At 40.0% G+C, this 23184-nt stretch overlaps 6 protein-coding genes across 8 annotated transcripts; 4 read left to right on the top strand and 2 right to left on the bottom strand.

Annotated features, from left to right (window-relative positions):
• Positions 1-10: 10 nt before the first annotated feature.
• On the top strand, positions 11-2769 carry LOC124209936 (protein FAM114A2-like). Its single transcript, XM_046608188.1, has 8 exons — positions 11-877; positions 944-1115; positions 1180-1472; positions 1547-1661; positions 1744-1997; positions 2071-2264; positions 2355-2469; positions 2526-2769. The coding sequence occupies exons 1-8, from the start codon at positions 158-160 to the stop codon at positions 2598-2600; spliced, it is 1938 nt and encodes a 645-aa protein (XP_046464144.1). The 5' UTR covers positions 11-157; the 3' UTR covers positions 2601-2769.
• Positions 2770-2930: 161 nt separating this feature from the next.
• LOC124209938 (hsc70-interacting protein-like) lies at positions 2931-10338 on the top strand. Its single transcript, XM_046608189.1, has 6 exons — positions 2931-3091; positions 3175-3460; positions 3520-3829; positions 3893-3995; positions 9468-9749; positions 9830-10338. Exons 2-6 carry the CDS (start codon positions 3181-3183, stop codon positions 10091-10093), a joined length of 1239 nt encoding a protein of 412 aa, XP_046464145.1. The 5' UTR covers positions 2931-3091; positions 3175-3180; the 3' UTR covers positions 10094-10338.
• LOC124209935 (sarcalumenin-like) lies at positions 4013-8859 on the bottom strand. Of its 2 annotated transcripts, XM_046608185.1 has the most exons (10): positions 8392-8702; positions 7209-7307; positions 7018-7134; positions 6770-6892; positions 6133-6548; positions 5858-6062; positions 5671-5787; positions 5238-5602; positions 4866-5129; positions 4013-4803 (listed from the first exon to the last, which is right to left on the bottom strand). In XM_046608185.1, the coding sequence occupies exons 1-10, from the start codon at positions 8471-8473 to the stop codon at positions 4432-4434; spliced, it is 2160 nt and encodes a 719-aa protein (XP_046464141.1). In that variant the 5' UTR covers positions 8474-8702; the 3' UTR covers positions 4013-4431. The 2 variants fall into 2 exon arrangements, with proteins under 2 accessions (XP_046464141.1, XP_046464142.1); XM_046608186.1 differs by lacking the exon at positions 6770-6892 and having other exon boundaries at positions 8392-8859.
• Positions 10339-10366: 28 nt separating the features above from the next.
• On the bottom strand, positions 10367-11925 carry LOC124209941. Its single transcript, XM_046608193.1, has 3 exons — positions 11219-11925; positions 10794-11060; positions 10367-10716 (listed from the first exon to the last, which is right to left on the bottom strand). The coding sequence occupies exons 1-3, from the start codon at positions 11418-11420 to the stop codon at positions 10508-10510; spliced, it is 678 nt and encodes a 225-aa protein (XP_046464149.1). The 5' UTR covers positions 11421-11925; the 3' UTR covers positions 10367-10507.
• Positions 11926-12060: 135 nt separating this feature from the next.
• On the top strand, positions 12061-14125 carry LOC124209940. 2 transcript variants are annotated; one of them, XM_046608192.1, is made up of 6 exons: positions 12061-12302; positions 12375-12932; positions 13002-13138; positions 13210-13344; positions 13411-13561; positions 13626-14125. In XM_046608192.1, exons 1-6 carry the CDS (start codon positions 12300-12302, stop codon positions 13821-13823), a joined length of 1182 nt encoding a protein of 393 aa, XP_046464148.1. In that variant the 5' UTR covers positions 12061-12299; the 3' UTR covers positions 13824-14125. The 2 variants fall into 2 exon arrangements, with proteins under 2 accessions (XP_046464148.1, XP_046464147.1); XM_046608191.1 differs by having other exon boundaries at positions 12372-12932.
• A 263-nt stretch (positions 14126-14388) lies between these two features.
• LOC124209939 lies at positions 14389-16552 on the top strand. The gene is made up of 6 exons (XM_046608190.1): positions 14389-14679; positions 14778-15335; positions 15401-15522; positions 15596-15730; positions 15801-15948; positions 16019-16552. The coding sequence occupies exons 1-6, from the start codon at positions 14593-14595 to the stop codon at positions 16190-16192; spliced, it is 1224 nt and encodes a 407-aa protein (XP_046464146.1). The 5' UTR covers positions 14389-14592; the 3' UTR covers positions 16193-16552.
• The last annotated feature ends 6632 nt before the right edge of the window (positions 16553-23184 follow it).

Below are 23184 nucleotides of genomic sequence, written 5' to 3'. Positions count from 1 at the left end.
GTGTAAGATTCTTGTTTTTTCGTCTGCTACTACCGTGACACGGTGAACGACAGAAGAAGTTGTGGAATGATATAAATACCGTAACTACGTTCCGTTGAATAATAACAAAGCTAATCTGCCAAATTTCAAGTCAAGATTAGTTTCATTGTGATACAAGATGTCAAGATCTGAAAGCGACGATGATGAGTTTGAGAGTGCGGATGAAGGTGACGAGTCTACAGATGAAAGTTGCAGTGTAGATTCAGAAGAAAAGGTGTTAGAAGAGCAACCTGAATGTATGAATGAGAAGGAAGAAATAAAGCAAGATATAGTTGATGACAAATGTGACACTCCTCCTGCAATAATTGAAGCCGCAAAGCATTCCGAGAATTTAGCAATTCAGGTTAACTGCCCTGATAGTTTAAAAGAATTACCGAAGAGTAAAGAGGTGCAAACAGCTTCAGTTTCCTCTGCAGTAGATGTAATAGTAAACAGTGACATTCCAAATGCAGGAAGCTTATCTGAAAAGAAATTCACTGAGGATGCAAAAATTAATCAACAAAAGGAAATAATCCCATCTTCTGAGTTATTACCAAGTGAAATAATTGCTACAACAGATCCTGAGATAGAATCTGTTAATGAAACTGCCGTTTCTTCTGAACTACTTAGGGAGAATGTCATAGAAGTGCCACCTGAGATAGCCAACAAGCTTTCAACCACTAGGACTATCCCTAGTCGAGGGAAAACTAGATCAAAACCCAGCCTAGGAGCAAAAAAGCTAGGTCTAGGTGCAGTAAAACTTAACCAAACACCTGAATCTCTAATCCCTGCTTTAGCAAAACTTGATTCCAAAGAGACTTCTGAAGGTGGTGACTACAAGAAGACACCTGAACTGTTGGTTAGATTTCATCAGTAAAAAATTATTCATAATTTCCTGTTTTTTTTAATGAATTCAATATTATAGGCTAGTTCTTCTAGTCAGAGTCAGAGTGATGATGGTGGATGGGGTTGGTTTGCTCCTCCGAAGTCACTTATGTCATCGGTTTCCTCGATTACAAATACAATTCTTTCAACAGTGGAGAACGGTCTTAACATTCCCGAACCCGAAGATTTAGCCAAAGAAGAAATGCTATATGGTGAGAAACATTCAAAAAAATCTTGAATCTTAATTTTTTCCCCGTCTGTTTTTCAATATTGCAGCCGACGAGAAGCATGTTGAAGTCAAAGAACACCCACAACCCAAACAACCAGAGCCAAAACAGCCCGGAGAAGACAAGCCTGCTGGTTTCACGCAACTTTTTGGAGTCAGCAACATTACTAAATTCGTTGAGAGCACTGGTAGTAGTATTTTCTCTACCGGATTGGATACTCTTGAACTTTTGGGCAAGAAAACTATTAACGTTCTACAGCAATCAGATCCGGGGTTGAAACGAACGAAAGCTGTGCTTGCCAATCCGCTGCATGGTTCACAAGATCGCCCGTGTCTTTCACAGGTTCATCACCTTTCGATATCCAAAATAAATTTAAACATGTCGCCCTAATTAGCTAATTCTATTATGGGACCTAGATATTAAGAGAAGCAAAAGAAAAGGATGAAATAACAAAACCTGAATCAGCGCAAGCGACAGCTTCTACGCAGTCAGTGATACCGACACTCACAAGTTTGTTTGAACTTCATAATGGTAAGCTATTTCAAATGCCGATAAATGCAATGCTGTACTTGTATGAACTAAATCAAAATTTGTGTGTATGTCACCATAATAGGAATAGTACACCTGGAAGCCTTAGAAATGCTCTCTCAGCAATGCCAAACCCGTTTCGCTCCCCAAATCCGTCGCCTGGCTTCACAACAAAAAGCAGCCGTGGATGAGATAGCTTTGCTTTGCTCTAAAACAGATGACCCCGAAGATAATGATTGCTCGGACTCAGATATGATTGATCTACAAGCTCTTGAACAGAATCTATCTAGTTACTTTGATAGAATAAGTCTCGAGGTTTCGTTGAAGAAGATAATGAATGTACACACTATTGTTGTATTATATTAAGATAATGTTGAATGCGCTATAATAGTTCTATCTGAAATAATTCTAGGCATTTCGGGAAGGAATTTCGGACTCTGAAGATGTCGATCCTTCAGAACTATATCGACGTGCTTTGAACTCTTTGGCCTTGGTTACTTCATTGGCTGTTGAAATTTTTCATAAAGGCGCAGAACTTACGCTGATGGCAAATAAATCGCCTAATCCTGTGGCGGGTGCACGACTGGAAGCTGAAACTTTCCATAGGTACCTTCTATTGAGCAAAACAAATTAATTTTCATCGATCAAATCATCAATAGTAACAATATGAAACTGAAAATTTTTCTTCCTTGATAGCGTAACAACTCTATTGGCAGCAGAGATATCGAAATTAGGTAGTCATCACGCCAATCAAATTATTCGGGCGAAAACCAGTGACCAAAGGAATTATTCGACTGATATTTACTACGAAGTACTATATTAATATATTGTTTTAATGGTTTCGTTCATTTAAAATTTCTATTGTAGGCCTCAAATTGCCGCTCCTACTTAGAGAATGCCTTGAAGTTGATGATCCCTGTTTTACAGTCACGCGTTTTTTAAATATTGTTCACTCTAACGCTACGACTACCAAGGTTTCTACTAGTTGCAAAAAATCTGAACCAAATTCTAAATTCCGTTTTTTTTTGTGCTGCTAAACATGGTCGATAAATGCCTTAAATGGCAAAAACATTTAATTTGGGTGAGTTAAAATACAATGGTCTAAAAAGAAGATTGTTGTTTACAAATTATTTCTATTTGTTGTTCAGTATTATGCTGGAATCAATTCGCTAAATGCTGTGTCATTTATTCTTAATATTTTATTTTCAAAAATTGCTCACAGGTATTTATTACTATAATCAATTCCAATCAACGAATTTTCGAGAAAAATCTAGGATTAGATAAGGGTTCGAGAAATACTCACTACGTCTCCACCGTCGTATTTGCTGAGTCGAGTTTTCGTCAGTCGTGTTCAGTCGAGTGTTTGTCATTCCCTTGGGTCAGTCTTTCACCGGCGTTGATTTTTTGAATTTTAGTACAAAAATTGCATCAAGGTAATTATAGTTTCTTACAAAACTGAATAAAGTAGCTAAAATATTTATGAAATGTGACTCAAAATTATTAATATGTGTCGTAGTCGAAAATGCCAGGCGTTAAAATACCAGAAAAGCAACTGACTGAGCTGCGTGCTTTTGTCACGTTGTTGAAGTCGCAACCTTCCATGTTGCTATTGCCTGAGTTACAGTTCTTGAAAGATTACATTGAAAGTCTTGGAGGGAAAATCCCCAGTGCTGATATTCCAAAGACAGAAATTCCCAAGTCATGCCCTGCTCATGAAAGCCACAAATCTTCAAAGCCAGCTGAAGACGAAGAGCCAGAGCTTGTTGAAAGTGACGTGGAGCTTGATCAGACTGGTGTCATTGGTAATTCATTTATAAGTTGAATTTTATTAGATTAAATTTGTCAATTGTGTTTCATATAGAGCCTGATAATGACTCACCTCAAGAGATGGGAAATCCTGATAAAGAAATGTCTGAATCTGATGAAGAAAAACTATCAGAGATCAGACAACAAGCTACAGCAGCATTTGCTGATGGTGACTATGAAAAGGCAGCTGGTTTCTTCACCGAAGCCATTCAGTTAAACTCCCAGTCTGCACTGATGTTTGCCAAAAGGGCCAATTGCTACATTCACTTGAATAAGCCAAATGCCTGTATTCGTGATTGCAACCGTGCTATTGAGCTTAATCCAGATTCTGCTCCTGCTCACAAATTCAGGGGACGAGCCCACAGGTTTTTCTTTTGCAAACTCCAATGTGAATCTTAACCAACCGATCATTTTGAATTTACATACAGGCTTTTGGGTAACTGGGAGGAAGCTGTCAAAGATCTCCGCTTGGCATGCAAAATTGACTATGATGATCAAGCCAATGATTGGTTGAAGGAGGTGACTCCAAATGTAAGTGCTTTTCCATATTTTATTTGGTAGACCTTGTGTATTCCTGGTTTCTTCTGCACATATCACCCGCAATGGCGACGGGGAGTTACTTTTTAACGTCCAGTTTAATGGGATTTGTTCACTCTTTGGCCTATTTCATTTACATTTTCTTCTAACCTAACTTCCGCCACTCCCCATTGTTCTTTGACGAAATCGTTGAACAGACTCGAGCGTCAGTCAAAGATTTAATCCAGATTATCGATCAACAAACAACCAGTTAGATCCATCAGGAAGAGCACTCGATTTTTGTTTGTTTCTTTGGTTTTGTGTTTTTTTTTTTGTTTGGGTCCTCCTTCACAAATATTCAATTAGGATTCTATCACTAGGAAAAGGGTTACTTTAAAAGATAAGGCTTGAACTTGAAAGGCAAGGTTTTGAAGAAGAAATTAGGATAGAGCTAATGGCCCGATTTTTTGGAGACAATGCTTTGTAACCGCTTCTTATATTTGCCAACGAGCTCGGGGAGCTCGTAAGCAATGGCAGTGTCGAGCTTGTCGAGCGGACAGCCGCGGAAGAAAGTGCAGGTGGAGGCGAGCGGCTTGAAGTCGTAGAGTGGGTGAAGACGGAAAAAGTCCTTGTAAACTTCAGAATCAGGCAGATCGTAACGCGAGATGTTGCTCAAAGTGCTCAGGCCTTCAAAGATGTGGTAGTTGTGGGGGTTCTCGATGATATCGTCGGCAACGGCTTTTTTGTTACCGAAAAATCCTTTGTGATTCAGGAAAGTTGTCAAATAGCAATCGACCATCTTAGCGTGGTTCCTCACTCGAACCTAAGATGATTTTATCTCGTTAGCTCTTCAACTTGTTCGATCGGAAAATTTTTAATACTAACAGCGTGACGGCGGGCCTCGGCGATAGTGTTTTCAACCACGCTGTCGATCGTATCGCGAAGATCTTGCAGCATGTGCGTTTCGTGTGATTTCAGGAGTCGGACGGGGGCATCGGGTTTGTACGGTTTTGACCAATATGAACCGGCGTAAAGAGTGGGAGGTAGAGAGCTGGCCATCAGGGGCGATAAGTTCCAAACCAAGTTGTTTTGAATGAGCAATAGCTCTTCCTGGGTCACAGAATCAGCCTTGTTCAACAGCACTCGGACCTGAGAAGAGATTTAAAGAGTTATGTTGGGTGTTTTTTTGTCAATCATGTTGTCAAACATGTTTCATCATTCATCAATCTTTCTGTGAGGTTGATGAGTTTTGTTTACTTGATTTTGGCGTCCCTTGAGCTGGTCGAAAAGAGCTTCGTGTTCAAGTCCCGTGTCGAGTTTAGTCGGGTCGTAAACGACGAAAATGATATCGGCTCGGTCGATAAACCATTGGACGACATCGTTGAATGGGTAAGGGCGGTCGACTTGCTTGCGGACCTCCAAGATACCGGGTACTTCAACAATGTTGACCTTTTCGAGGAGTTGGTTGGGCAATCGCTTGCCACGAAGTCGATCGATGAAAGCTTGGCCAAACTTTTGGAGGCCGGAGAAGGTCCAGTCGGCAGCCAATTGGGTACCGTCCAACATTTCCTCAGATTCTCCGTGCATCAGAATCTGGAAGAAGGTGGCTGATGGTTCAGCACCTTATTGACAAAAGAATAGTATGGAGGAGACCGGATAGGCATTTTTTTGTTGTTGTTTTCTTTTGTACCTGTTTTCAGTGCGTTCTGTGTGTATTCGGTGCCGAGAAGGTAGTTGACAATCGATGATTTTCCGCCACTCCACGGTCCCAAAAAGAGTACCAATGGCTTGGAGAAAATCTCGGAATCTTCATATTGAAATGTCTGAATGTAAGTTGTTCCAAATTAGGAAAAAAGGAATTCATTTTTGCTATTTACCTCCAAAGTTGCGATTTGAGACATCGTTGTACTTGAAGATGCCCTCCAAAGAACGAACAGAGTTTTCTACCAGTTTCTTGACATCCTTGAGGACGTTAAGTACGATACCGTCGCGCATCATTTTATTCTCGGGCTCTTCGCCAAGGCGCAAGATTTGAGCAATGTGGTCCCGCGATCGTCGCTCTTCCGGTGCTTCTTCGATAGTCTGTGAAAATTGAAAGTTAGGTTTTTCTAATGTGTCAGGCGTTAAGTCTTTGAAATACTAGCCAACTTACTCCTTCGGCTGGGTCATCGACAATCACCGGAGCGGCTTCCACTACGGGAGCTTCAGGTTCGGCTACCTGTGGTTCTTCAACGACGGGTACTTCTTCTACTGGTGCGGCCACTGGCTCCTCAACTACAGGCTCCTCCAATACAGGCTCTTCCACTATAGGGACTGACTCGGGCTCTGGTACTGGTTCTTCGATTACTACTGGCTCTTCAATTACTACTGGTTCCTCGATTACTACAGGTTCCTCAACAACTTCTGGTTCTGGGACAGGCTCAGGTTCGGGAATAGGTTCTTCCGGAAGTGGTTCTTCGGCTACCTGGGCTTCGGCTACTGGTAGTTCTTCTGCGACAGTTTCTTCAACCACTGGTTCTTCGTAAATGGGTTCTTCAGCTGGGAGAGTTTCCTCTAGATGAGATTCCTCTATAAAAGTGAATTAATTATTATTTGCTTGCGTTTTAAGAGAATTTGCGAGATGGAAGCGATGCGTGTTGAGTAGAGCGTCAATTCTAATGAGCACTAGGAGTCATGCGCGTCTGTTATAGTTTCGTTACTCGAAAAAGCCACCGCAGGTACTGTATTTGGGTGTTGAGCGGCAATCCCTCGAGTTGTTTTATTTTATGCGTTTTTCTTTGATGTTTTACCTTCCTCTGCTATATCTTGGTCTTGCTCATCATCCACCTGGTCGTCATCTGAAGCGTCAACGTCGTTGATGTCGTCAGTTTCATCTTGTCCCTCATCCTCTTGGCCCTCATCGTCTTGTTCCTCTGCTCGATTTCAACCCTTTCACTTATTTTGTCACTACTGTCCGCTTTTTCGCGTGTCATTTTATTTTAAAAAAGGAGAAGGATCGGGAAAGGTTTTGTAATGGACGGGGGGTTTTGAAACTCACCTTCGATGATTTCAGGAACTGGTTCCTCTACTGGGATCTCTGGAAGTTGAACTTCGAAGAATTCTTCAACATGTTCGATTATTGCTTCGATCAGCTGTTCTTCAACGGGTGATTCTTCTGTGGGAGAAATTTAGAAAGTGTCGTAGAAATAGTGATCAGAATTTAGTAGTGTAAAAGTTAAAGAGATTTACCAGGGAGGCTTGATGGCTCTGGCTCTGGCTGTTCGTCAGTTCCTATGCCTTTGATGGCCGCCTCGATGTGTACTCGGCATTGAGTGAACGTTGGCTCCTCTTCAGAGACGCGCCGAAAAGTCGAACAAATCCGGTGCAGAAAGGGGAACCGAAATGGAAAGAATGTGTGAAACTTTTGATTTTTTGTGCGTTTTGGAGACTAGATTTCGAACTCTGGCCACGTAGAGAGCCAAATAACTTTCACAAGCTATTTCCATCCGTAGCGACAACGAACTAACGTCTGTTTCCACCAAAGGCTACAGGGTAGATTTGTCTTGATGATAATTCTTAATCAATTAAAGATCGTTCATCCTGGTTCATTCTAGTTGCGCAAAGCAGCCGACTGTCAGTGTCGAAAGGAGCCGACAGGTAGATTGATAACAAGACAGTTTCTTTCGTCAGAACATGCCTAACCTCTACTATATCAAGTCTATTCAGTTATTCCATGATGCGAAAGTTGTGTATCGGAAAGGATATGCAACGAGGGGTTTTCTGCTCGAAATGTTTTTCGTTTTATTTTCAAGCCTCCCATCTTCTTCCTACTACTGCTGTGTGGTGTGTGTAGGACTAGTACTCTATTTTGAGCTATCAGCTGTTCCGATGGCCACACAAGAACCTTGACTGTCTATTTCCAGCAACGCCACTGTCGATGAGAGAGAGAATCATCTGGGCTCTTTCCCTGCCTGACGTAGTGGCTCTTTTTTATTCTGTTATTTATTCGTTTTGTTGTAGTTCTTTCTCATTCCTGGCCGTATAGCACATAGCTTGTCGCACATCTATGAATTCAGTGTGTCAGTAGCAGTGGCTGCTGCTGCTAACCGGGACAAAAATGAAATGAAAGAGGCGTTCCCTGTCTAATTCCACCGATTCTTCCAGAAAGAGAAAAGATCGGCAGAGGTGGCGCCGGCTTGGTCAGGTGCCAGTGACAGGTCGTTCCCTGGCGATGCGATCCTGACCTAATAAGTCGCACTGTTGCGTGAACTGAAACATTCGTCATTCAATTTGGATAATTTAAGATTTTCGTTTTTTTATTTTTTTTTTTATTTTAAGAGTAGGAAAACATTTCATCGATTTTTTATTTCGACTAACCAAACACGATTAGGTTGCTAACTAGAGTGAAATTAGATTGTAAGTATTTATTTACCAGCTAAGCCGACATTGAGCAGGGAACTGGCGATCAACAGCAGGAAAATCACCGGACACTTGAATAGCGAACAGACCGCCATGTTTGTTTTTTTCGATAGCACTTTTTCGTTTACTTTATCTACTCGTTCCTTTCGTCTATTTTTGCCGCTTAAATTACGCCAACAGAAATGAATCACAGCCGAGGAGCATCACACACGTACACTGAAGGACGGACGAGCCACGTCCCAAGAGAAGGGATCGAGAGGAAAGACCGGTGATGTCTTATCGTCCCACTGAGTGCGACAAGACAGACGGAATCGGCTCTCAGTCACGGATACCTTTTGAGCGCCTTACTTCCGTTTTTTTTTTTTTTTTTCCTTTTTTCGCCTTTCGAATGAAACTTTTCCCCGCTAGAAGGAGACTCTAAGCTGTGGATCCTTTTTGAGCCGCCTGGAAGAGCGAATCAGAGTCGAGGGAGCACAACTAGTGTGTGCGGATTTTGTCGAACGGCGCATGCGTCAAGAAGATTGCATGAGAAATCGAGTAGCACACATCCAGCGTCGTGTGCCAGGTCCAACCAAAATAAATTGTCAAAGCCCTGGCGGATCCTCCCCAGCCAACAATTCCATATCTCGTGCGCCAATTGAGTTGCAGCTCGAGACGGCGGAAAAGGCTGGTCTGTTTAAGCCTATCGCTGTCCTATAAGAAGGATTTCGTCGGTTCGTCTAGCAAACTGGTGTTTGTCCAATGAGTTATGATTATTTTAGCTACCGGATGGATGCGAGCAGTCCTGCGATGAGGCAATTTGGGCAGAAGTGACGTCATCTTGGAGAGGTTTGGGAAAGGGATGCGCTGGCTACGACGAAAATGGACGGAGGCGGTTCCGTCTCGTTTAAAATTAACATGCGCCCTCTCTTTTTACCCGGGCTTCTCTTTGTTCAGCTGTTCCACATCGACTTGCCAACGGAACTTGAGACTATCCATCACCGGGTGCCAACGTATCCGACGACGACGACTTGACCATTTCGTCCTTTTTTGTAACAGAAATGTAGAAACCCTTGTTAATTTTCTGTCTTTTTTATTTCCCCTCAACAGGCTAAGAAACTGGAAGAGCACCGCCGCAAGTATGAGCGCCTCCGCGAAGAGAAATTGCTGCGCGAGAAACAAGCCAGAATTCGGCGAGCGCAAGAGGAACACCAAAAGGCTCGGGAGGCTAGTGAAGCAAGATCCTCCGGTGGAGCTAATCCGTTCGCCGGAATGGGAGGAGGCATGGGTGGTATGGGCGGAATGGGAGGCATGGGCGGTATGGGAGGCATGGGTGGTATGCCCGACATAAGCTCCCTACTGAACGATCCCGAAGTCCTTGCTGCATTCCAGGTAAAGCAATTAAACATCGCCGTGCATTTTAGTGAGCCCAGTAAAAACGACTTCTTCGTTTCCGTTCCTTTATTTTTCAGGACCCGGAAGTGGCGCAGGCTTTCCAAGATGTGTCAGCAAATCCACAGAACTATGCCAAATACGAAAACAACCCCAAAATTAAATCCGTCATCAACAAGATGGCTGCTCAGTTTGGCGGAGGTATGGGAATGGGCGGTATGGGAGGAGGAGGCATGGGTGGTGGCTTCCCTGGTGGATTCCCAGGCGGATTTCCCGGCAGCGGAGGAGATGACGACGACGACGACGCTGTTCCCGATTTGGAAGAACCAGATGATTTGGATTAAATAATAGTTGTAAACTTGGAAATCCAGATATTTGGTCACGATAATGATTTTCTTTCCACCAGCGGGTTGTGTCCACTTGTTTGACTCGTCTCTCTTAACGTCAAGTTTTTTCTTCTGTCCAGTACTCAAGAAGATAGTCTCCTTTTTCCACCTTGCTCTACATTTTCTAAATCAATTTCTTTCCTTCCGTTTTGATTTAGACCGCATACTTAGTCAATAAACCAGATGCAGTTTACATAAAAAAATAGTCCGAAAGTCAAGCATTACTTTGTCTTAAAAGCGAAACGAAAATGATTTATTTCCTGTCAACGAAGTAAATGTTGTGAAAAACTGCTTGGAAAAACAAAGGTGCTGTTTGTGGTATGAGTGGAGGGAATGTTGATTTTCTTTTTCTATTGCACAATGATTTACTTTTCAAACAGCACGCCAGATGAATAAAGTGGACAGGGCGAGGCCGGCGATCAGGTGTAGGGGAGCTGCGAATGAAGGTTGACCGTTGCACAAATCACCTTTACAGAAACACATGAACACTTCTTGATTGCCTCGAACTGTCATGGCACATCGTTCGCGTAAATCTTGAGGCGGTCGTTGCAGACACATTCGCTCAGTTGCCATTCCGTACTCTATGATTAATACAAATAATAACAGTTATTCATTAATTAACAGGTTGTCGGCGCAAAACATTGAGAAAAATGTTTACCTTCAGCCTTGAACGTTCCTTTGCCTTCTATCACTTTGGCGCACCACCCCGATGAGCATGGAACAGCTTCGACACCACCCCAAGAGCCGGAACTCTCAAAATTGCTCCCAAAAGCATTGGAATTGCTTCGAGTCGTTTGATCTCTGTCAGCTGACGAAAGGAATGGATTCCTTCCAGTGCTCGATAGACTTGACGTCCTATCGTCCGGATTGCGGCAATCGCCTAGTTCGCCTCTGGAACGGCACTTGAAGCAGCGCTTTACAGCACCTGTGTTACGACCACAAGCAAAATAAAAGTCAGCCAACTTTCATGGCTCAAAACAGCATACATCTCGCGACCCACTTTCACCATGACTGAGCTACGTTTTTTTTCTTTTCCAGTCTAATCTTTTGTTAATTTTTAATAAGTGGCCAACATTTACTCACCGTGGACATCGGGCACGAGAAGAATCACTCCGATAGCGAGCAGTGAGAGGATATTCATGTTGAAATGGTTGATAAAATGATCATGCCAAACTTGAGGTAAACTTTTAGATGAGAGCTTTTTTGTTGACGCCCTTACCTGGGCTTGGCAGCAGAAGGAACTGAAGAACGGTGAAAGAGTTCTCCACTCACCTGGTGGCCGCATTCGACTGTAAATGCCCTACGGGCGAGATTCGTTCCCTCTCTTTTCCACCTGAGCTGTTTTCCAAGGTTATCAAGTAATATACGCACCGTTTATATCAAATTCTTTGAATGGCAAAATTGCGTCATTTATCGCATGAATTCCACTGCCGGTCTCATGTAGCACTCTCATTCCAAATTTTCATATACAAACGGGCTACTTAGTAAAGTGGTTGTAAGGCGCAGAAGAATGGCCTTCAATTGTCCGGAAATCACTTTCTTGAAATGTAAAACAGGCAATTCCACATATAAAAGTTTGAGAGTTGAAATTACTTTTCGATTATGTAGGCTACTTTACGACAATTACGAAACATGTATTGATATCCCAAATCGGCTTACTTGCAGCATTCTTGATTGTTATAACTGCTAATAAGTTTGCTAAAATAATTTTTTATGGCCCAAAGCCGCAAAATATTCCGAACGAAAGTCCACATTCCACAGTTTCCCATGTCTCGGCGTGCTGTTCATGAGTCCTGAATCCCGGAGCAGGACGCTGTCAAAAATCGTTGAAATAGTCACAATTGGATTACCAATTAATATGTGGTGCGATTGATTTGATTTATTATCAAATAAAAAAGAATGAGAAATTGAGAATTTTTCATAATGGGAATTGAATCATGAAGAGAAACGTTTGGCAACGTCGCCATGTGTTGTTCCATCCTCGGCTCCTCGCTCAATTTTAGTTCAAAACGTAAACAGTTACGTTGCTCAGCTGTGTGGGTTGAAACATATATGGCTCTTTAGTTAATGGAATTGCTGAACATCACGTAGTTGAATAGAGCTTATTGTATGCTACCACTGTGTTATCTGGCCTTTGAATATAAACAGATAGTTATCCTTCAACATGGTAATTACTGATAAATAACGCAAATGGAATTGTATTATAGAATTCAGCAATTACTGTTTAAAAATTCAGCAGGTTCCTCCACCAGGATTCAACTATCAGCAATCTACTCAGAAAAATCTTGTTCTTCATCAGCAGCAAACAGAAACATCCACTCGTCATGTTTCTCAACAAGGGTGGCATCAAACCAATAATGGACTATCCTCAATTTACAGTAGTTGGTCCAATCAATCTGCTGTCTCGTATGCTGCTGCTTCCACCTGTCCACCTGCTTGCGTGCCTGACCATGTGATGACCAATGCACGTCACATTTTGGGAATGGAGACCACTATTGACTACTTGAAAGAATTGTTGTCTAAAGAATTTGATATGAATGTCAAAGAGAGAACAGCAGTGAAGATTTTGAAAAAAGATGTAGAAAATGCAAGACATATCAACAAGTGTCTTATTGAACAACTGCAAAAGGCACAGGCTGAAAAAACAGAAGTCAACTCTGCATTGCAATATGTTTTAGCTGTACAAAATGAATTGTCTGTTAATCAAAAGGAGATTGTGGATGCCAAAAGTGAGCTGGTTACGGCCCAAAATAGCATCAGTGATCTTAAGGCAGCCAATGCATTTTTGGAATCCAAAGTAGGCTACATTATCTATTGATTTCTTGAGAAAAAAGTAAATGTTATTAACCATAATAATTTGTTATAGCTGGCAGAATTGCAACTTCAAGATGAAGAAAAAGGACCGGATACGTCATCAGAAACTATGAAAACAGCGTCAATCCCACGTGAATGTTCTGAAAAATCTTTGCTGGAAGAGAAACAAACAGATTATGAAACTTTGAAGTATGATCCCATTCTCGTGCAGCAATATCTTTAGTTACATAATACTAATATCACTTTATTTTTTGGTTCAGGTCACAGTATGATCTTCTTAAAGTTGAGTTAGACAGCACCGTTCAAATGAAAAATATTGTAACGTGCATGTTTAAAGAATTGAGCAAAAAACATCTCTACATGATAGAATATTCCGGAGAGCAGATGTATATCGAGTAAGAATAGTTGTAGTCCAAAAAATTTAAATCTTTTTAGCTATAAAAATTAAATCTCTTTTATAGCTATGAAGAGAAACACGCGAAATTCAAGGGGCAATTAAATTCGTTAAAGAAAGATTCGACATACGAAAAGCAATGCTCCTTGATCGAACAAACCCTTGGTTGCTTAGAGCAACAACTAAAACTACTTGAAGACTTTCGGGAAGACTTTCGCGTACGATTGAGCTTTATTATTTTAAAAATGTTTTCTCATTTGTCTTCATCAACTTGAATTGCAGATACGCATTGAGTTACTGATGTGCCGCATCGACCAAGAATTTGCTCTAGTATCGGATCTGAGTATACGGGCCAGAAAGCCTTCATTTGAAATTCCCGTTGACGACTTCGATGGACTGCTTCAGATGATAGCAAAAATTGGAGGTCTTGAACTTGATGAGAAACTGAATCTTAAAAAAATTGACCCTCATTCTGAATGATTACTGAAAATGTCCCTCATTAACCTTACTTTAAAATCTCGAACTGTTTTCTTCCATTTCTTTTTTTATTTTATTTTTTTTTGTAAACTGCTGATTCTTGTGGTTCACGCATTTGCACACTTACACACTGTATTAATGTATAAGCGATAATAACCAGCTAAAATTCTAAAACGTCATCTTTTTTTCGAATTGTAACATCGTTTTCGTATAATTTTATTATTATAAGTTATAACCCGGATCGAAAGCCGTATACATGCAAGGAGTTTTGTTTGTCTAGAGAACAATAAATCTGCTGGACACTACTACGTCTAGTTTGGGTCTCCTTAATATCTATTGAATTTTATTGTCTATTTATCTTATCTATTGTTATTTTTTAAATTTTTTATTCTTTCATAAAATTAAAAATTACACTTATTTCAGTTATTTTAATTTAAACAAAAAATTTATAATTGAATAGAAATTGGGGTTCCAACTTCCAATCTTACTTAATTAACTGAACAGTAAATAATTTAGAAAAATGAATTACAGGTTTAGTTCAATCTTGCAACGTCACTTCTGGAATAGCGACTGCTTGAAAAGTAAAACAAATAGTACGGAACTTAAAACAGCTGATTTTGAAGTTACAATTCTATATATTCACAGTTTCACACTGACACTGATACTGATCGACAAGGCGAGCGGCTAACAAGTAACTAGTAGAAAAGCACACCGCTAAGTCGGGGTATGGAAAATATTATCTGAAGACATCCTGATCCTTTTGATAATCGACATGTCCACTCCCGTCATTGGAGATTCAGCTCAAGTGAAACTAACTGAAATTGGCAATTATCTAGACATCCAAAATGGAGTTAATATGGTATGTAGTCACTGAATAAAAATCCAATTGGAATAAAATATTTTGTTAACTATGTATAGAAAACAAGACTTAATCTGTTTTATTAACTTTCTCAACAGGTGTGGCCAACAGGAATTCCCAATCAACAAGCAAATGAGCAGACATCTTATCTTGTCGTACCTCCAATTCAGGAAACTTCTAGGCAGGTCCAGTTTCATCAATTTGTCAACTGGAGACCAGGGCAACCATTGAATTATAATAGTTCATCTCATCAGTATTTTGCTGCTGCATATACCAGATCTCCCAATTATGTCATGACTGATCCAAGACGTATACAGGGAATGGAAACCACCATTGAATACTTAAGAGAATTGTTGACAAAAGAATTTTCAAATAATGTCAAAGAAAAAACAATGAAAGAGGAAATGAAGAAAGAACTTGAAGAATTGATTGAGAAAAACAAATTTCTTCAAGAACAACTTCAAACAGCAGTTATGTCAATTAAAGAGTTAGAGTCTGAAAGAAAAGAAATTAACTGTGTGTTAGAAGATGTGTTAGAAATTGTGGATGCACAGAAAACTTTGTCTGCGAACCATAAAGAACTCTTAGATGCCCAAAGTGAACTAGTAGTTGCTCAGAATAATATCAGTGAACTAAACACCCTTTTAGAATTCAAAGTATATTTACAATCCACTATATATTTAATAGTTTTTGTTAAAAATTCATTTTGGTTACATTTCAGGTGACTGAGTTATCCCAAGCAAATGATGAACTTGTTTCAAAATTGTCTTTAGAATCAGAAAAAGTTTCAAAGTGTGTTGAAAGCTCTATGAGTGCTGAAGAAAAGGATGTTGCGGCCTTAAAGTATTAGGACCCCTTTTAAAGTTTATTTATGTATACTCAAGTGTTTTTTCTTGTTTATATTTTTATATTTCAGGGTGGAGTATGAATTGCTGAAAGATGAGTTAATTGCAACCACCGAAAAGAAAAACATTATTTCCAATCAATTCAAAGAGTTGGGGAAAAAATATCTCTACATGATTGAATATTCCGGCGAACAAATGTATGACGAGTAAGTTATCCCAAAAAATTATGTGAATTTTAGCTGCAAGGATAATCATGTGTTACTATCGCCCACGTAGATATGATGCCAAGCACGTTGAATTTATTCAAAAATTGGAAAATCTAAACAATTCCGCGAATGAAACGCAATCCTCTAAAATAAAAAAAACTCTAGCTTGTTTGCAGGGACAAGTAGAATTGCTGGAGGAATTCCGGGAGAACTTTCGGGTAGAGATATCAAGCTTATCTTTTGGTTACTTACTCACTTTTTTTACGTTTAACATCAATTCGATTTCAGGTAACTATTGAATTGTTGATGTGCAGAATCGGTCAAGAATTTGCCTTGGTGTCGGATCTGAGCATTCGAGCGCCAAAACCTTCATTTGAAATTCCTTTAGAAGATTTCGATCTGTGGTTCCAGGTGATTTCGGGTATTGGATCTGTAAAACTTGATGGCGAACTGAATGCGTAAAGTTTTCGCTTACCAAATTTTACAATTTCCAAAGTGCCAACAATGTCTAATTATAGACGAGAATTTTCATTTCGCCTAACAGTTGTCTCTTAGTCATAATTGGTTTGATTTGCGTCATTTTTATAATTTCATAATGGCTCAAACTTTCTCAATGCTATTTACGGCTGTTACTCATTTGGTTAGTGTGCCTCAAAACTCAGGAAGCAAGATCAACGCAATTCTAATTTTTTTTCCCATTGAAATTTGTTAGTTAATTATTTTTTCTCTGAAACTCAGATAATTTTGTTAATTGGATTATTTTTCAACTTTCAAAATTTGCAACACTACCTCATCAGGAAATAATACAGACAATTATTTGAACTTTTTTATATTTTATTTGTTTGAAGATTTCGAGATATTCGAATTTGGTGGGGCAATATTCTCAACCTTTGAAATTGAAATTTGGCTCCAAAAATTTTGTCGAAGGAAATAGAAATCGATTTGAAAGGTAAGTTATATCGATTTAAGGGCGCAAGCCTTCTCGCAAGTTCCAAGTATAGTGAATTAGACGACAATGGCGCTTAAAGGGAAATGGCCTTATTTGCTCTTGCTGATCTTACTATCTTATTACATGTGTGTTTGTGTACCTGTTGTTTATTTTTTTTCTGTTTAATTCCACGATCGTGTAATTTTAAAAAAGTCGTTGAAATTCTCATTTCGCTAAAGTTTATTGTTCTATAAAAAAGAAGATAGAGAAAGTCTTCAATGATCGGTTAGAAAATTTCTCCACCCAAAAAAAACCCGCCAAATTCAAATTGAAAATAATAAATTAGGAAATGGGATTTTATTTGCGCAACTATCGGGACCAGTATCGATGGCCTCCAGCAGACCATGGCGCTTTATTTTGTGTACATCAGATGAATGTTGAAGATGGCCCTAAAAGAAAAAGAAACAGACGCGACACATCAGGAGAGGAGAGAGAAAGGGACAGCCGCTGACTGAAAGAAAAAAGGGGGGATATAGTCTCATTCACGGATGAACAACGGCCCGGCAAAAACACACAAAGAAGAATGAAACAGTCAACAAATTCTTCTTCTTCTCCTCATAACAGTTGACGTATAATAGAGAGAAAAGCTAGAGACCCCCAAATAGCCCATCATCACAGTCCTTTTTGTGTGTGTGTCAGATGGGAAAATATAAAAGAGACCAGAAAACATCAGTCTTTTTCTCTCTTCTCTTTAGTCTTGTTGTTGTTGTGGTCGTCGTCGTAGTAATATATCGAGCTTGGACAGGAGACAACACCCATATTGATTCCCCTTTTTTGGCCCTGTATAGACACACACACACTCCGCCTATTATTTAAGGGTGGCTAATTAATGATGGTGATATTAATGAAGGTGGTAATGAAGGGTGGTATTAATGAGAAAACCTTAGTGCTTAAGATAACCGGGTTCTCCAATATTGAATAGCATTTTCGATCCTTTTGTTTTATATCAATCGCATCCCACCAGTTAGATTCCTCCCGAAGGGCAGTAAATAATTCCCGCAAATTCCCCCCAAAATCAAGTTCATTTAATCAAAATCAATTCCGACAAAGAGCCATAGAAAAACACACCTGCTGAACACCTGGCAAGTGACGGCATGCGGTCATTGCCCCCCCCCCCCCCGGCAAAAGCCTCCGACCTTACCCCAACTGTGTCTTTCTAAGCCGATTTGAGCTTTAACAAGCGCTAGTTCGTTGGCCAAAATTGATTTTCACCCTAGGTTAATCTTGTGCACATTTTTACGTCAGCGGTCTTCTCAATTTAAGTTCAGTTTTCTCAGTTTAGTCTATTTTTAGCATTGGACTCGGCTTTAAGGTGACGTAACTTTTCAGTTTGTATCGCTAAAGCATCTTTCTAGGGAGTAACTAAAACTCGTAATCGGCCCGAAGGTATTTTACAAAATATATTCGAAAATCAATTAAAATCGAAAAATCTCAGTTCTCAATGGTATTTGTGCTTCTACTGGAAACTTTAATCACATTTTGATGTTCAAGAGAATGAGCACGTCGTACTTGAGATATTGCACTGTGTTTTTGAAATAATTGCGGGAGTAATTAACACCATTGGTTAAAATTAGCGCTAAGAAGGATGGGGTTATTCACTTAAAGGGTTGGCGAAGACGTTGTGCTTTTAAATGATTTCTTTGATTTGACTTCTCTGTGCAACACTGTGGATATTGGAGTGGGGAAGAGACGGATTAATAGAAATTAATCTATAAATCTTTTTGATTCTCCAATCCAGTCTCCAGTGACATCTTGCCTTTAACTCAACAATGTGAAATATTATATTCGAAATTGGAATAGTCTATATGAACTACGAAAAGTCTTATCAACTATCTTAGTTAATGAATTGAAATGCTTCAAGATCGTGATTTTTTCTTATTGAATATTCAGCTAGGGTATGATATGGGTGGTGTTCTTTAAAAGGAATTTGAATCTAGTTAACTTAAACATATCTTTCCTGCGCTTTCCTGTTTTATCCCCCTTCCCCAATACTGCTTTTCTTTTTCTCGACTTTTGAGTGACTACTGCTGTAATGTGTCATGTCTGGTGGATTTGATACATTTTTATGACACAATAAAAAATAAAGCAAAGAAAAATGGCAGCCAATAGGGAAATATATTTTTTGTTAGTTACTAATACAGATGTTACAGTTTATACAAAGTTTATTTGAAAAATGAGCTATTTTGTACAAAACAAAATACATAAGCTAGGATAATAGTATTATTAACTACTCCGTTACGAATCATACGTGGCATCGTTTATTGAACGGCAAATTTACCAGCGATATTCAGTTGGCAATGGCTCTAAAAATGTTGGATGTCATATCCAGCCAAAATTTTTTCCACGAAGAATTCGACGACAAATGTTTCCAAAAATTAAAGATAAGGCTGATATGAAAAACGCACGAAACTTGATAAAACCTATACTACGTCAACTATTTTGCTGCGGTCAGGGCAGAGTGTAATAAATGTTGCGCAAATGAAATGCAGCACGACTGCTGAGAGAAAGAATATAGAGAAACGTCCGTTCTTCTTGGAATAACTGCAGGCGGTGCTCCGGTCCCTTGTGATGGTGCTATACCCATCAGCATTCGAATATTTGAGGGAGGTGCCAATCACCTGTCAAAATCAGTTCACAATAAACGCATGGGATTGGCATCATCGACTTTTTTGATTGGCAATTATAAAATTCAAGAAATTTCGTTTTGTTTCAGTACGTCGCCACTTCAAACCAGCGCCACCTAGACGATTTGAAGCGAACCCGATTTAAATAAGATGCTCACGTCGTGCGTGAATTTTTGCACGAACGAAATCAAACAAAAAAGGACTTCCTCCTTCTCGTCAAAATCCAACAAAATTCCACGAGCTCACGCGACCATGCATAATCTCACTAAACACAAAAAACTTCTATCGGTTTAGGCCTACTTGATATTATAAGGTTCCTAATTAGTCTAAGCCTTCTTAACGTAACGACATTTTTCGTCCCTTTGAAAAAATCTAAATCAAATCTTTGACGGAACAAAACTTCTCCGATTTTCACCAAAAAAATAATAATAAGAAAATCGACAACGGCGCCTTCTTGGCGTGCGCATCTCTACAACCGTCCATATATCACGTCAACTCTAATCCAATAGCCCTTTTTATCTTTGAAAAGTTCAAAAATGGGAGAAAAGCTTCGTTGAAAAAAAAGCTAGCTTTTAAAAAAATAATAAAGAGCCCTCAAGTAGGCCTATCAATTGAGGTTAGTGCGGGGGCGGTATTGGGAAAACTGAATGAATGATACTATTTTCAGCTTACATCACTGCCGTCAATCTATTTTGAATTTATTGGCGGGAGAAACGGTTCCCCTCGGGGCTCAAAACTCAAATGCCGCTTTCACGGAAGGTTATAACAAATGCCGAACCGATGAGCACCATATGCAAATTTGAAGGGAAGTGGTACTGAAAATGCCGTGACACGTGGACCACTGGACCCCTCTTAAAAAAAGAAATTTTTCTTTAACAGTGAAAACTAAATTTTGTTTTCTGGCAAAAGAAGGAGGTGGTTCCCTATTCTTCTTTCCCGACCCCAATCCTTCTTTTATTTTTCTCAATTTTTTCCATTACCTACTCTTCTTCTCTTTATTACAGCTCAGAACATTTTTCTGTTAAATGAACTTTCAACTAGAAGCTAGAAACTTTCTTTTTCATGAACTGTCCACTAATTATTTGATTTATTGAGCAAATGCAATTAGTTAATTGTGATACAGTTTCACTACTTCGTATCCATATGAAAAGCGGTAGAAGATGAGAGATTTATTTCTTTTATAATACGATTAAAATACGATTAAATTCCGTGACTAATACTGTCATCAACCTTTGAAATGAAATAAAAAGAAAATGATAAATATTCATAAGAATGAATCATTCATTAAATTTATTAATCCGCACAATTGTTGAAGTAATCAGACATCAGAATATTACAGTAATCGTTATAGAATATATATATCTGATAAGGGTTAAACTTGTTGATAAACCATTAACGAAAACCATTCATAAAACTCACGATGGGAGAATAACTTGGCTTTCTTCCTTCACTTAGTCAATTAAATTAACCAGCAGATTCAAGGATGGCTCATGTTCATAGTTCTAAAATCTGTTTACTCTTATGAAGGAAAAAAAAAATCGCTTGGAAGCTTTTTGCGGTAATGTTTTAGATTTTTATTTTGTTGATTGTCGTGTCACATTCCGGGCCGTCACTGCTAGGGGGAATGGAAGGGTAGTAGCGGTCTTGGGAAGGAGAACGTACCGTTACACATTTATTATAATCATTTCCAGCCCCAAAAGCTTTAAACAGTTCCTCGTTTGCAGGGACCAGCCGGCCCAATCATGTATACTAGACGGACCAACAACAAATGACGTCGAATTTAGTTATTTGATTTTCATTAACTAAATTTGTTGATTGTGTGTTTTTTCGGTGTTTTTGTTTCATGTCAAATGAGCTCTTGGGTGACGCATCTGATTGTTTCGCCGCCCAGTCACGGGCGGAAAGAAAAGCCGTCCTCTCCTGTCTCATTAGGACGGCCGTCATCTGCTAAAACTTGGGCAACTTTCACGGAACCGAGATCGAGCAAGTTTCAACCGAGATCGTCGTCGGACTCAGGTATCAACAACAACCCCAACATTTCTCCCAAATTTGTTTTTCCCCTTCATCTCCCAAGGACGGCCAGCCGACCTGTTTTTATTTATTAACCTCAGCTGGACTTTTTGGCCAGCGCTCTGCTGTCGAGACAGACGAGTGACGAGTACAGACGGGCCCTCGCCCGCGCCCTCCGAATCAAGTCGAAAAACACGACCCAACGGGTCGTCCCGTTTTTCGGCCTGGAGTCAGTGACCTCAAAGCCACGCTCTCGCAAAATCCCAGCATCATCGTCGTCTCGTCCGGCGAAAATGCCGTGCCCGTCTTAAGGGTAACATATTTTTGTCCGTTTTTGTCTCATTTGATTTCATTAAATTAAAAAATTTCTGTGTCCAGCACCTGTCGCGGAAATTGAGCGCTTGAGGATTAATTTTTGCGCGTTCCACGGAACGGGCGGACTCTTGAATTTGGATAAAATATGGATAAAATCCGGTCCCCCAAAAAGTGCTGGAAAAAATCGGAGTCGTCGTCGTCGTCGATGGACAAGCGCTCGAAACGGACCCGAAGTCGAAGTGACCAAAGTTTTTGTTCCATTTGCGGTGTCGGCGCTGGCGACGGCCAGTGTTCCGGCAGTAACAGTTTGTCGGACGGGATGACCAGCAGCGACGACCAGCGCTGCCAAACGCGACGCAACAGTTCGGGGTCCAGCAACGGCGAGTCTTGGGATTGGTCGGAGCGATCCCTGTGCCGACCCAAAGTGTCGGCCAACGCCGCCGCTGGCGGAGGCGTCACCGGGACGGACAACCCCGTGTGACTCTGTTTGATTTACCGTGCAACGGGGTAACGGGGTTAATATACAGGAGAATTAAAGGTTTCCATGTAATGCACTGTATTTATGCAAGTCATGCATGATTCAAATATCAAACAGGTTGTAGGAAAACAAGTGACACAAATCATTACCCAAGCGATGACTGAGTATGTTGCTGATGGTAGATCAATGACAGCAGAAGCAAAACTTGTATATCGTGTTGTAATGATGACTGGTTCAGGCCTGAAATCTGCACAAAGGAGAAGGTTAGCTACATCTTGCAAACAAACTGCCATGCATCCACGGGGGGGCTGACATGATAGAATAACTACTATAGTCAGAAACTAACATTTTACAAATTTGGAACAGGTTTAAGTCTTCTATCTAAGCTCCCACAGTCATTCTATCTCTATTCTAAGTTATACCCGCCAATATTTACCCGCCAAACAGCATGCATGGAGACTGGAGAGTGTGGAGAGCCACGACACCAGAGTTTACACGACCACCACGTTTTTGAAACTTTAATAGTTGTGCTATTTCTCGTGCAGACATGTACGTTTCCGAAAAAATTATCGTTCCGAAATAAACTTACAAACACACTTACTTACTAAGCTCGTCTCTTATCTCGAAACTGTGCTACAACGAGAGCAGACGACACTAATATTCTAATTAGATAGACTTAAAATATCGATAGTAACTATTAAAAATCGACTCCTCCACCCCCTGAATCCAAACCACTCAAAAAGTCAAGAGGAGGGAATGTTGCCAATGTTTAATTCATCTTCCCATTAGTGAACGTTGATTTTCATCAAGAGAAGTAAATTGCAGGTGAGATTAATTAGCTTGACCATGAGGCATGAAAACCAACTTTATAGTGCACAAGTTAACAGCTAGAATAAAGTAGATTATAAGGATTGATCAAGCGATGACAAGTCAGCTAAACTGTAATCGTCTTGCAACTGCGTTTAGAGTATCACATTCTGAAATCAACATACGTACTCGTCAGACTGTATTCGTCAAAATTCATTTGTATTAATACAAT

Source organism: Daphnia pulex, chromosome 12 (genome assembly GCF_021134715.1).
Source record: "Daphnia pulex isolate KAP4 chromosome 12, ASM2113471v1".
NCBI classification, from domain to species: Eukaryota; Metazoa; Arthropoda; class Branchiopoda; order Diplostraca; family Daphniidae; genus Daphnia; species Daphnia pulex.
Note: the sequence above shows the minus strand (reverse complement) of the source record. Positions and strands in the feature narration are given on the sequence as shown.